Source organism: Mustelus asterias, chromosome 17 (genome assembly GCF_964213995.1).
Source record: "Mustelus asterias chromosome 17, sMusAst1.hap1.1, whole genome shotgun sequence".
Classification (NCBI taxonomy): Eukaryota; Metazoa; Chordata; class Chondrichthyes; order Carcharhiniformes; family Triakidae; genus Mustelus; species Mustelus asterias.
The window spans coordinates 12251074-12265288 of record NC_135817.1 but is presented as its reverse complement, the minus strand read 5'-3'; the positions used below and the strand labels follow the sequence as shown (position 1 = coordinate 12265288).

Below are 14215 nucleotides of genomic sequence, written 5' to 3'. Positions count from 1 at the left end.
CAAGCTTAGGTACGAGTGAGGTGTTGCCTTGCTTAGATTATTGCAGATCATGAATCTGAATAGCTATGCAGCGATAATGAGCCTGTGGGAGCAGTAAATTCCACCATCAGTCAATGATTTGGGAATAGAATTCATTAAGCAAACCCAATAAGGGTGGGAGGTGACATTCCTGAATCTGAACATTAAGATTGCTTGTTGAGTTCTCCCTATTTATAGAATGTCTTGCATTGTAAATCACACCTAATGCAGAAAGCAAGAATTGACAACCATGACAACAAACGGAATCAGGTATTGCTCCCTTTATTGTGTTCATGCTTCCTTATGTACAATACAGAAAGACACATCTAGGACAGCTTCTAAAGTTCATGGACACTGCCAATAAAAATGAGCAGAAAGTGCTTTATAAAGTGCCATGAAATGTGCTACAGTGCATCATCTAAAGTAATATTTTAAGAGGTACCAGGAGTAAACACTTTGATTAGTTGCATTAAAACTTCAGTCCCAGTAAAATCCAACAAGGCAGTAGAGACAGCCGCGATATCAGCCACCATGGAGACCATCAATGCTCAACTGAAATGGATTTAACTGGTGGTGAAAGTAACACCAAGCAGCTGTTTGCGTTCACTGGAGAGGGGAAGCTGGCGAATCTCCTCCCTCTGCAATTGATGGAGACCCAAGCAATCCAGAGCTTCTGGAAAACGTTACAACAGCTCAACAACTAAGCACATATGATGTGCCCCTCAAAATTTATCCAGACACCTGGGTTCATGGACACCATGAGGAACTATGCATCTGTAAAATACAAACTCCAAACTTAACGTCCTTTATACAAACAGGTCAATACTTTGCAAATCAATTGACATTTGCAACATTCTTCCCAGCACAGTAAGTAAGGAGCTAGTGGAATGGCTTCTCGGTAAAGTTACACAGCAGCGGTGGACACATGCAGGGTATCCCAACAGGTCCAGGAAAGAACAAGGCAGTGAAAAACCAATTACTAACAAAGAAGCTATGGAATAATCACGTACCTTGGGAAGTATTTCACCTGCAAGTTACATATTCAAAGTTGAAAACATTACTCTGGGACGTAAAGGTCAGATTCTCTCACAGTGGTAACTGGGAAGAAAAGTACTAGAAATAAACTGTTGATTGTACATTAAGTCCAAGGAACAAGTGCATGTGATGACCACATGCATTAAGAAGCATTTCAAAAGCACAGTCAAACACCGAGTTATATCTTCATAAAGTGCAGCTCAATATCCCTGCCAGTTGCTCCGAAATGTGCTGTCTAAAGCTCTTGATAAAGTACCTTCACTTTGGTACTTTTGTGCTGTTATCACTGCTGCTGCTTCAATGTATGATGTCAATGTTTGTTTCCCTCCCCAACTGGTTTCACATTGGTCAGAATTCTCCTCATTTGAAATTGCACTACAATAATATTCCACTCCAATCTCCAAAGCTTTGGCATGGGCCCATTTCGTAATTATTTCATTGCTTGTCCATCAGGAAATGATCATGGCAGCATTGTGATTAAATCCACACAGTGCCCTCGGCAGGAATGAAGGGGTGTCAATGGACAGATCTGTGAGCCCTGTGTGTTCCCCCCCCCCCGACCTCAAGGTCTCACAGTCACAGTTCAACAGAAATTAGCAGTAACCTCCACTCCAAGGAATGCTTTGCATTAAAAGTTAAAGTCACCGTTGCACCAACCAAGGTCCACGCGAGGATGAAGATGAGGCAGGACGAAGATGCTATCATGTGACCCTCCACTTCAAGGCTGCTTAGTTCAGGAGGCAGAATTTCCAGGAAAAATGCCACACATCAAAGAGAGTCATTCATTAGCCCTTAATATCTACGATGCTGGTGTTGTTGGCAGTGCAATGTTCAGTACAACTTGATGAGGAACTCAGGGTACTTGAAGCACTGGCCGACTCTGGATTGGAAAAAGGAGGGAAAAAAAAAGAATGACATTCTACATGCCAAACCCTTTAAATATCAACGGACAGGAAACAACGTCTTTCTTACATTGAGACTGGGAAAGGAACAACCTCACCAGCATTGAACTTCAGAGAGATTTTCCAATTGTTCACCCCCAATTAATGGGCAGAAAGAACAGTAACTCATTGAAAAAATATAACGTAATTCATTATCTCACACCTCCACCCATTCAGAGTCCTATCCGAGTTTTCATTCTGGTTATATACTGATGCCAGAATCGTAGGCCAGACAGCAGTTAATGATATTAGGAAGGATGGGTCACTACATTAATAGGATCACAGGGCACTAACCGGACACTGATAAAGTGGGAGGAGTTAGCAAACTAACAAGGTGGAAAGCACATTAAAGGGGTGGGGACAACACAATAAGAAGGGAGGCAGCATGCCATTGAAGGGGGCAGCATGGAGGGAGCAACACACCAATAGAGTGGGCAGCACGCCCCGCGGAGTGGGCAGCACACAGGGGGCAACATGCCAGTGGAGAGGCAGCATGCCCATGGAGGAGGAAAATATGCTAATGGGGTGGGCGATACACCACTGGAGTGCACAACGTGCCAATTGAGGGCACTACAATAACCAGTGTGGTCAGGCACCAGGCTGGTTGGGTGTTAACAATGCAGCTTCTCAACTAATGGCCAGTGTGACATCTCTCATTTGGTTTCTTACCTGAGCTACTTATAGATTGAGAAGAGCTGGAGTCCCCGATCAGTGTCTGCAGGTTTGTAGCCGAGACCCAGCCCTCTTTATTTGTGTTAAGATTTCTGACAAGCCTGAGGGCAAAATAAAATGTGCATCACCCCTAGTTCCTTATCTAGCAGCGAGGGAACAGGCACACTGATTACTGGCATAGTAACCATTCAGGATAGCATTGCAGGTTAACAAATCCGTGATGAGATTCACTTCTAGAGGAACAGATTTCAAAAGCAGAGAAGTTACGTTAAACTATACAGGATCTTGGTTACAGCATAAAAGAATGTTGTGTGGGATTTTGCTCTCCATATTACAAAGAGGATGTGCAAACACTGGAGAAGGTGAAAGAAATGATTTACAAGAATGATATCACAATTAATGGACTACATTAATGAGAAACATTAAACAAGCTGGAGCTCTTTTCTCAAAAGGAAAAGGTTGAGGAGTGACTAGGAACTCCTAACCCTCACACAGATTCGATAAGGTACCAGTGGAGATAGTTCGATGTGTGGGGAAGTTCAATGTAAGAAGCCTGAAGTATCAGATCATTCAAGAAAGAATTCAGGAGGAATGTTCTTACCCAAAGAGAGGCAAGAGTGTGAAACTCATTAACAAATGGTGTGGTTGTGGTAAATAGCATAGATTCAGTTCAGGGGAAACTTGATAAGTACATGAAGGAGAAAGGAACAGAAAGATATGGTGATAGGGTTAACTGAGGAAAGGTAGGAGGAGAATCACAGAGCACTCTGCTGGGCAGAATTTCATTTCAATGCAATTTCATATAATTTTATGCAATTCTTTGTAGCTTATTCATAGAAACATAGAAACCCTACAGTACAGAAAGAGGCCATTCGGCCCATCGAGTCTGCACCGACCACAATGCCGCCCAGGCCCTACCCCCATATCCCTACATATTTACCCACTAATCCCTCTAACCTACGCATTTCAGGACACTAGGGGCAATTTTTAGCACGGCCAATCAACCTAACCCGCACATTTTTGGACTGTGGGAGGAAACCGGAGCACCCGGAGGAAACCCACGCAAACACGAGGAGAATGTGCAAACTCCACACAGACAGTGACCCAAGCCGGGAATCGAACCCAGGTCCCTGGAGCGGTGAAGCAGCAGTGCTAACCTCTGTGCTACTGTGCCGTCCAGTTCAGTTTTTAAAAAATATTTTAATGGGTAAAACTAGCATATTTATGGGTAAAACTAGCAAGTGTTGGCCATCCCTAATTACCCTTGAACTGAGTGGCTTGCTGGACCATTTTGGAAGAAATCTAAAAATCACCCACATTACTGTGGATCTGATTAGTGAACCAGATGAGTTTTCACAACAATCAATTATAGTCGCTATGGTTGTCACCATTACTGAAACTAGTTTTAGATTTATAAGTTGAATTTAAATTCCACCAGCTGGTGTCGTGGGATTTGAACCCAGGTCCTCACAGCATATCCGGGGCTGGATCACTAGTCTAGTGACAATACCACCGCACGACCGTCTCCCCATACCTAACTTCTCTATTTATATTTTGTACATAGTCAGAGACAGGAAATCTGCCATCATTACCTGGTCTGGCCTATATGTGATGTCAGACCCAAAGCAATGTGAATGTAGTTGACTCTTAGCCTTCTGAAAACACCCCATCCCGTGAAAAAATGAATATATTGGTCTTGAATTTCCTGCAAGTGTAAATTCTCTGGGACAGGATACATGATCATTCACATCATGGGAGGGTTTTCCCTGGCTGAGAATTTCTTTGCGTTTCTCCTGGTGGCTGGTAAACCAGGAGAAACAAGGTTACCTGCCCAATGGATGCTTAACTGCAGCCTACAGTTGGTGTATGCAGAGCTTAACTAGGACCCAGGCCTGGTGTGTGTGAAACTTAACTAGGGCCCAGGCCTGGTGTGTGTGAAACTTAACTAGGGCCCAGGCCTGGTGTACGTGGAGCTTAACAAGGGCCCAGGCCTGGTGTATGTGGAGCTTAACAAGGGCCCAGGCCTGGTGTATGTGGAGCTTAACAAGGGCCCAGGCCTGGTGTATGTGGAGCTTAACTAGGGCCCTGGCCTGGTGTATGTGGAGCTTAACTAGGGCCCAGGCCTCATGTACGTGGAGCTTAACAAGGGCCCAGGCCTGGTGTATGTGGAGCTTAACTAGGGCCCAGGCCTGGTGTACGTGGAACTTAACTAGTCTGGAACCTCAAAAAAGTCCACCTGCTGAAGTGAACTAACCCCATAAAACAGCAGTTGAGGTTGTTGCAGCTGCAGATCCATTGAGTGACCAGATACTACTGATTCTCCAATGCCAGAGCTCAAGCGGACACTCGGGATGTGTCTACAGTGATGATAGGCTCTGGATACATTGGTGGTTCCATGACAGAGGGCAGAACCTGGCACTTTCACCAAGATGGATATCCTGTGGGTGTTTGGACACATTACTGTCTTGGATTCCAGTCCTATCATAAAGGCCTTCCCTCAAAAACTGATAAGTTTAGGCTGCATGGGAAGCAAAAATGCAAAAGCTCCCAAAGCCAAACTGCTTCAGACTCACCCACCTCCAGTGGCAGGAAGGGAAAATGACTCTCAGGAGATGAGTGCTCATTTAAATATGTTAAGGTGGCTGCATGGCTCAGATTATTCCCCCTATTTCCCTTCTATCCAAGGATGTGCAGGTTATGGGGATTGGCCATGGTAAATGCGTGGGTTGACGAGGACAGGGCATGGGGGAGGGCCAGGGTAAGATGCTCTTTTGGAGAGTTGGTGCAGACATGATGGGCCGAATGGCCTCTTTCTGCTCCGTAGGGATTCTCTGTATTTAGTGCTGTCTAGCTAGGTTTCCTCAGCTTCAGGAAAGGGAGATAAGGGCTGCTTCAGTGAAGAAGTTAATGCCTTTCCAGCACAGCTTGTGGGCCAAGGAGAGCCCTCCCCAGCCCCCAGCTAAACCTAACATTCCCAGTGCTTAGATCCACTGTGCCCCCACACCACCATGTTTCGACACCCTCCTTGGGCCCACACCTCTCCCCCACCTGCAAACCCCACCAAAATCTTCTCCCTACTTCTCCAAATCCTATTGAGGTCCTAGCCAATCCCCGGTCTCTCCCTCCCTCCATGTCACATCCCACTGCAGCCTAATGCTGCAACTTTACTGGCCCGAAGGCAGCCTGTCTTTCAATCTTCGGCTGTGGCTGGGAAGCAAAGTACAAAAACGGAGATCTGGATTTGACAGAATTTACCATGAACGAGCTCCACCAACCCCGTATCAAATCCCACTAACCCTGTCATTGAACCATAGAACCATAGAATCCCTACAGTGCAGAAAGAGGCCATTCGGCCCATCGAGTCTGCACCGACAACAATCCCACCCAGGCCCTATCCCCACATATTTACCTGCTAATCCCTCTAATCCTCATTTACCCACTAATCCCTCTAATCTACACATCCTGGGACACTAAGGGGCAATTTAGCTTGGCCAATCAACCTAACCCACACATCTTTGGACTGTGGGAGGAAACCGGAGCACCCGGAGGAAACCCACGCAGACACAGGGAGAATGTGCAAACTCCACACACACAGTGACCCGAGCATCGAACCCAGGTCCCTGGAGCTGTGAAGCAGCAGTGCTAACCACTATGCTACCATGCCGCCCAGATTGGACCCAATCAACCCAAGTGTTAATCCTGTTATCAAACCCCAGTGTCTAATCCCACCAACCCTGTATTCGAACCCCACCAATCCCAGTGTTAACCCTGTTATCAAACCCCAGTGTCTAACCCCACATCGAACCTCACCAACCCCAGTGTCTAATCCCACAAACCCTGTTATCCAACCCCACCAACCCCAGTGTTAACCCTGTTATCAAACCCCAATGTCTAACACCACCAACCCTATTATCGAATCCCACCAACCCCAGTGGCGGCATGGTGGCTCAGTGATTAGCACTGTTGCCTCAACGCCAGCGACCCGAGATCAATTCCGGCCTGGGGTGATTGTGTGGAGCTGCCCGCATCTGTGGGTTTCCTCCGGGTGTTCTGGTTTCCTTCCATTGTCCAAAGATGTGCAAATTAGGTGCATTGGCCATAATAAATTGCCCCTTAGTGTCATGGGGATTAGGGGGAACATGTGAGGTTACGTGGGTGGGATTATTGTCCGTGCAGGCTCGATGTGCTGAATGGCCTTCTTCTGCACTGTAGGGATTCTATTATGTCTAACCTCAGTAACCCCAGTGTCTAGCAGGGATGTACCTCTGAGGCTGTAGAAGGCTCTGGTCAGACTCCATTTGGAGTATTGTGAACAGTTTTGGGCCCCATATCTAAGGAAGGATGTGCTGGCCTTGGAAAGGGTCCAGAGGAGGTTCACAAGAATGATCCCTGGAATGAAGAGCTTGTCATATGAGGAACGGTTGAGCTTTCTGGGTCTGTACTCACTGGAGTTTAGAAGGATGAGGGGGGGATCTTACATAGAACATAGAACATAGAAAGCCACAGCACAAACAGGCCCTTCGGCCCACAAGTTGCGCCGATCACATCCCCACCTCTAGGCCTATCTATAGCCCTCAATCCCATTAAATCCCATGTACTCATCCAGAAGTCTCTTAAAAGACCCCAACGAGCTTGCCTCCACCACCACCGACGTCAGCCGATTCCACTCACCCACCACCCTCTGAGTGAAAAACTTACCCCTGACATCTCCTCTGTACCTACCCCCCAGCACCTTAAACCTGTGTCCTCTCGTAGCAACCATTTCAGCCCTTGGAAATAGCCTCTGAGAGTCTACCCTATCCAGACCTCTCAACATCTTGTAAACCTCTATCAGGTCACCCCTCATCCTTCGTCTCTCCAGGGAGAAGAGACCAAGCTCCCTCAACCTATCCTCATAAGGCATGCCCCCCAATCCAGGCAACATCCTTGTAAATCTCCTCTGCACCCTTTCAATGGCTTCAACATCTTTCCTGTAATGAGGTGACCAGAACTGCGCGCAGTACTCCAAGTGGGGTCTAACCAGGGTCCTATAAAGCTGCAGCATTATCTCCCGACTCCTAAACTCAATCCCTCGATTAATGAAGGCTAGTACGCCGTACGCCTTCTTGACCGCATCCTCCACCTGCGAGGCCGATTTAAGAGTCCTATGGACCCGGACCCCAAGGTCCTTCTGATCCTCTACACTGCTAAGAATGATACCCTTCATATTATACTGCTGCTTCATCCCATTGGATCTGCCAAAATGGATCACTACACACTTATCCGGGTTGAAGTCCATCTGCCACTTCTCCGCCCAGTCTTGCATTCTATCTATGTCTCGCTGCAACTTCTGACATCCCTCCAAACTATCCACAACACCACCTACCTTGGTGTCGTCAGCAAACTTACCAACCCATCCCTCCACTTCCTCATCCAGGTCATTTATGAAAATGACAAACAGCAAGGGTCCCAGAACAGATCCCTGGGGCACTCCACTGGTCACTGACCTCCATGCATTGTCAAGCTCGACAATCACCAGGCAAGACTGTTCTCTTCCTGTGGGGGAGCACTTCAGCAGTCACGGGCATTCAGCCTTGGATCTTCGGGTAAGCGTTCTCCAAGGTGGCCTTCACGACACACGACAGCGCAGAGTCGCTGAGCAGAAACTGATAGCCAAGTTCCGCACACATGAGGATGGCCTAAACCGGGATGTTGGATTTATGTCACATTATCAGTAACCCCCACAGCTTGCCTCCTGGACTTGCAAGCTGTCCTGTCTGGAGACAATACACATCTCTTTAACCTGTGCTTAAAGCTCCCTCCACCCACATTGTCTGTATCTTTAAGACCTGGCTGGTTGTAGGGATTCGCATTCTAATCAGTATTCTGTAACTTGATTTTGTGTCTCTCTGCACTGTTTGAGAGCACATTTCCACTCCATCTGACGAAGGAGCTGCGCTCCGAAAGCTTATGGTATTTGCTACCAAATAAACCTGTTGGACTTTAACCTGGTGTTGTTAAAACTCTTACTGTGTTCACCCCAGTCCAACGCCGGCATCACCACATCAGGAAAAACTAGAACCAGAGGGCACAACCTCAGACTAAAGGGACGATCCTATAAAACAGAGATGAGGAGGAATTTCTTCAGCCAGAGAGTGGTGAATCTGTGGAACTCTTTGCCGCTGAAGGCTGTGGAGGCCAGGTCATTGAGTGTCTTTAAGACAGAGATAGATAGGTTCTTGATTAATAAGGGGATCAGGGGTTATGGGAAAAAGACAGGAGAATGGGGATGAGAAAAATATCAGCCACGATTGAATGGCGGAGCAGACTCGATGGGCCGAGTGGCCTAATTCTGCTCCTATGTCTTATGGTCTAACCCTTAATATCAGAGTCAAGCACTGTCTGCGCAAACTACATCTAAAACATTCACCATCACCAAGCAATGTGAACAATGTTTGCTGTTATCGCATGTCTGTCCAATTGTTAAAAAAAAAATAGGAACAGAATTAATTTTGTGCGGCTATTGTGCAAAATTTATTTGAATGATAGAAACATAGAAACAAGGAGCAAGAGGAGGCCATTTGGCCCTTCGAGCCTGCTCCGCCATTTATTACGATCATGGCTGATCATCCAACTCAATAACCTAATCCTGCTTTTTTCCCATAATCTTTGATCCCATTCGTCCCAAGTGCTATATCCAGCCGCCTCTTGAATACATTCAATGTTTTGACATCAACTACTTCCTGTGTAATGAATTCCACGATGTCACCGAGAGCAGAATTTCTGGACGAATGGAATCGCTATAATGTGCATTGTTGCAAAATGTACAGCTGTTTGATATAAAGCACCAAGAGGTCATTAAACGTACCATTGTCCATCTTGGCCCTCATGTAGCAATTGTAACAGATCACCAGTGTGTGCTGTCAGTTCGTCTCCACCTGACTTCCCATAATCCGCGATCACTGTGTACTTCCCGGGAAGCTGGAAAGAGAAAACAAATTCCCAGGACTGACTCACATTCTGTCACCCGGTGAGAGCAACAGTTAGACTTTCTTTATGACAACTCTACGTCAGCCGCTGCTGTTGCTTGCTTGAGTGAGAGACCATTGATTTCCTGAAGCAAAATGTGAATATGTATTCGAAACGGAAAACAATGCAAATGTAGAGCAAGGGATCGGGGGGGGGGGGGGGGGGGGGGTGGGAGAGAGAAAAGAGGGACAAAGCGGTTGGGGGGGGGGGGGGCAAAGCGGCGCGAGAGAGAAAAGGGGGGGCGCGAGAGAGAAAAGGGGGGGCGCGATAGAGAAAAGGGGGGGCACGCGAGAGAAAAGGGGGGGCACGCGAGAGAAAAGGGGGGGCACGCGAGAGAAAAGGGGGGGCACGCGAGAGAAAAGGGGGGGCACGCGAGAGAAAAGGGGGGGCACGCGAGAGAAAAGGGGGGGCACGCGAGAGAAAAGGGGGGGCACGCGAGAGAAAAGGGGGGGCACGCGAGAGAAAAGGGGGGGCACGCGAGAGAAAAGGGGGGGCACGCGAGAGAAAAGGGGGGACACGCGAGAGAAAAGGGGGGGCACGCGAGAGAAAAGGGGGGGCACGTGAGAGAAAAGGGGGGGCACGCGAGAGAAAAGGGGGGGCACGCGAGAGAAAAGGGGGGCACGGGGATGAGCAAGAGGGGGGGGGCGGTGAGCAAGAGAGAGGGGAGCGATAGAAAGGAGACACGAACATGCAAACGTATCAACACAGGCCATATGACAAGAGACCACACAAAACATTTCAAGTGTGCATTATTATTAAACCAAGTGAGGTAAGGTGATGGAGGTGACTTTTATTGTACAAAAATCTTCAAAGGCAATCCATTGGCACTGATGCAGAAGAGGGTAGCCCGAAATATGCTGCAGAATTCCATGTTTACTGAATCTGAGAATCCCCAATACCGACGGGAGAAAATTATTTAAAAGGATTTACAATAAATAGAGAGAATCAAACTGCTTTAGTTTTGCCAAATGAAAACTGAAGGCTCCAGAAAACTTTTCAGTAGGCTGAAGGCATGTACAATGACCTGAATTTTACTCCCCACCGTGGCGAATTTTGGGGTGGGAGGAGGGGAGCATGAGATTGCATGGACGGGATTCAGGATTCCCTCCAGAGTCACACCCATTCTGATCCCGATGTGATTTTTATTAGGCTGGCAGGTGCTGGAAAGCTCAGGGTGTAAAGCAGAAAAATTTACCATCCTCTACTTTGAGCAGGAACGAGGGTGAGGGGGGGGGGGGGGGGGGGGCAGGGTTGTGTGTTTCAATTGGAAGTCCCCTCTGACTGTGGATGCCCTCCCCTCAAGGACTGGACACCTCTGGACCTTCCACCCCCACCTATTCCCCCATAAGCCAATCGCACCCCTGGCGACACCCCAGATGTCCCGTACCACTTACCTTGTCTCCATATCCCTGGCACTTATCCCCAGGCTTGCGCTGCGCCTCCTCATTGCACGACTTTGTTCCAGGCGAGGGCGGCATTCCCGCCTGCTGCCAGTCAACACTCAATCGAGCAGAAAATAACAGTGGCCTGTCAGAGTCAGAGGGGATACATTCGTTCCTCATCTACTCTCCAGGTGGTGGGGGTCGAGGTCCCATCCTCCAAAAATTTCAGGCTAATGGTATGTTGAAATCTCAGAAATATCATTCTGTGGTTCCAAGCATTTCCTTGTTAATGAAATTAACCAATTCTATGGGAAAAATGAACTCCCATTTCCAAAATAACCTGGCCAAACAATTACTTGGCAGAAATTTACACTCCCACCATTCACAAAAGATTCTGTTGGTTTTCCATGGGACATTTTTAATAACAGCATTCAAACAATGAATGTTGTCAATTGTTGGAGGATCCTCCAATTACTGATCTACAGTTGCTGTAACAATGGGACATCGAACAGATTTAGTCAGCCTATAGAGTTGCTACTGACCAGACAAGGGGGGCAATAATGCAGTGCACTAAAGTACATGGTGTATTCCCTAATGAGAGAAACAGACGTTTCTCTTGTCTACACTGCGCCTAGGATCTTGAACGCTCGAGGCGGCAGTGGATGCTAAGCCCCCCAGCAGTTATATTCAAAGGAAATGGCTCATCCATTGATTGCGACAAGAGCTGAAACTTACCAACTTCCTGCTAGTTTCCTCTTCACAATCTGATGAATTGAGTTGGTCATCAGCACTGGACCATCCATCATTGCTTTCTTCTGGTGCATCAAGGGAATGAGAAGTTTTGGTCCAACCTGCATTAAAAACACATCGAGTGACTAAAAGCTTTCAGCAGAATTGCCCAATGCAATAAAATGGTTCTTCATAACACGGTAAGGACATCAAAAAATGCAAACTAAGAGCAACAATCGCATTGAACAGTGAATTTCAAACATCTTTCTTTCTTTCTCGGGATGCAGGTAGCACTGCCAAGGCCAATATTTAATGCCCCTACCTATTTTGCTTTGAGAATGATAGAATCTTACTGTACAGGGAAGGGGTGAAGGGTGGGATTATTTGGCCCATTCGCTGATTGAAAGATCTGTTTAATTGGCTCCACTCCCCCAGTTTTTCTCATTAAGTATTTTTCCAATTTTCTTTTGAAAATTCCTGTTAAAACTGCTTTATCACTGTTTCAGGCTGGATCAGAAGCACTCCGCATGAAAAAAATTTTCACCCCTCCCCATTTAATCTTAAATCTCTGTCTTCAGTTATCATGTTTCCTGACAACAGAAAGAGTATTACCCCACCTCCTATTAATTCCCCTCAATTTCAAAACACCTCTATTAAATCTCACCTCTAATCTTAGGCGAATAATTCCAGTTTCTCTAATATCTACACATAACTTGAGTCCCTCATCCCTGCCACAATCCTTGTAAATTGACTCAGCACATCTTTCCAAGGCTTTGCCATCCTTTGTAGAGTGATGCCCAGAACTGGATACCGTGTTTTAGCGGAGGCCAAGTCAGTGTTTTAGAAATATTTGGCATGACCTCCTATCTTTTGTAGTCAATTCTTCTATTAATAAAGTCAAGGATCACAAATTCTTCATGGACAGTCCTATCAACTTGTTCTGCCACAATTTTAAAAATGGCAAAGAGACAATAGATGCTTAGCCTGTCTAGATGACTGATGAAATACATCATATCCAGTTAGTTAGGAAGTCTCTATCCTTTCGAACACAGATAAAAAGAGAGACAGAGCCACAGTCAATCAGGGCACATCATATCCTTTTCTTTCAACATCTATCAAAGAACATTGTTCCCTTTCATATGTCACACTGTTCTTGTCACAGCAGCGGACTACCACTACCACCTACCTGTGGTCATATTGAACTATTTTGAAGGAAGACCTGTGTTTTTAAAAAGGAAATGCAAGCAAAGAACGATCAAAAGGTGGCTAATAATTTAAAGTAATCACTTTCTGGAAAATCCCTATGTATGCTTGACATAGAGAACATGGAATGTCACACCTAAAGAGGTGTCATGGCCCACTTCAAAAAGGGACACTTGAAAGCACAATATTAAAAAAATGCCAAAGACTGAACTTTAATCTTGGAGAAAAAAGACATTGCCACATCTCAGCAGTCATCCAAACCTATCACCTGTTGAGTGATATCTCGGGATGTGTAAAATGGTCTGAGCTGAAAGAAAACAAACTCTGGCCACAAGACATGCCTTTTTCCTCCTCCCGGGAATACACAGGAAAAAACACACAGGGGAGAGGGGGGGAACTGAAATAAATACACAAGATTGATGGTAAGACATGCTCCAAGAGCTTTAGAATCGACAAATGCAGTGAGCGCTCTTTCTAGGCATGATGGGAAATTTAGCCAATACTATAGGCATGATGGAACTGTTAGCCAAGGGTAGTTCCAGAGGCAGCTAGCCCAGTAGTTATAACAAAAACAACTTTCACAGATATTGATTGCTGAACAGGACAAGAAGGAGACAAGAGGGAACTGAAGGCCATATCCAAAGCTGAGGGTGAGATAATGGGATCATAGTACGGTTGGTTAAGAAATTAATGAGAAATATTAGAGTGAAAATTAGGAAGATAAGAATTACAAATATAGATCATAGAAGATCATAGAACCCTACAGTGCAGAAAGAGGCCATTCGGCCCATCGAGTCTGCACCGACCACAATCCCACCCAGGCCCTACCCCCATATCCCTACATATTTTATCCACTAATCCCTCTAACCTACGCATCTCAGGAAACTAAGGGGCAATTTTATCATGGCCAATTAACCGAACCCACACATCTTTGGACTGTGGGAGGAAACCAGAGCACCCGGAGGAAACCCATGCAGACACGGGGAGAATGTGCAAACTCCACACAGACAATGACCCGAGCTGGGAATCGAACCCAGGTCCCTGGAGCTGTGAAGCAGCAGTGCTAACCACTGTGCTACCGTGCCCACGCCCGGTATGTGCTACAAAGCCTGTATCAGAGAGAGAGGTTCCTTGGCAGGCTGAGGCACACTCTCTCCAGCATATGCTTGTAAATAAAGTCCCCCTTACTTAAAAGCTCTTAGATCCTGAGTGGTTGTTTTTACCACC

General features: G+C 46.4%; 1 protein-coding gene across 6 annotated transcripts in view; it reads right to left on the bottom strand.

Moving 5' to 3' along the window:
* Window positions 1-281: 281 nt before the first annotated feature.
* The window catches only part of mcf2la (mcf.2 cell line derived transforming sequence-like a), a 170556-nt gene continuing 156622 nt past the window's right edge, over window positions 282-14215 (bottom strand). For 4 of the 6 annotated variants that reach the window (XM_078232301.1, XM_078232300.1, XM_078232304.1 and 1 more), the window contains 4 exons: window positions 11792-11907; window positions 9514-9626; window positions 2664-2767; window positions 282-1933 (listed from right to left, as the gene is read on the bottom strand). In XM_078232301.1, the coding sequence (XP_078088427.1) occupies window positions 1839-1933; window positions 2664-2767; window positions 9514-9626; window positions 11792-11907 (428 nt within the window). In that variant the 3' untranslated portion in view covers window positions 282-1838. The remainder of the gene's footprint in view (window positions 1934-2663; window positions 2768-9513; window positions 9627-11791; window positions 11908-14215) is intronic. The other 2 variants (XM_078232302.1, XM_078232305.1) reach the window with 1 other exon arrangement.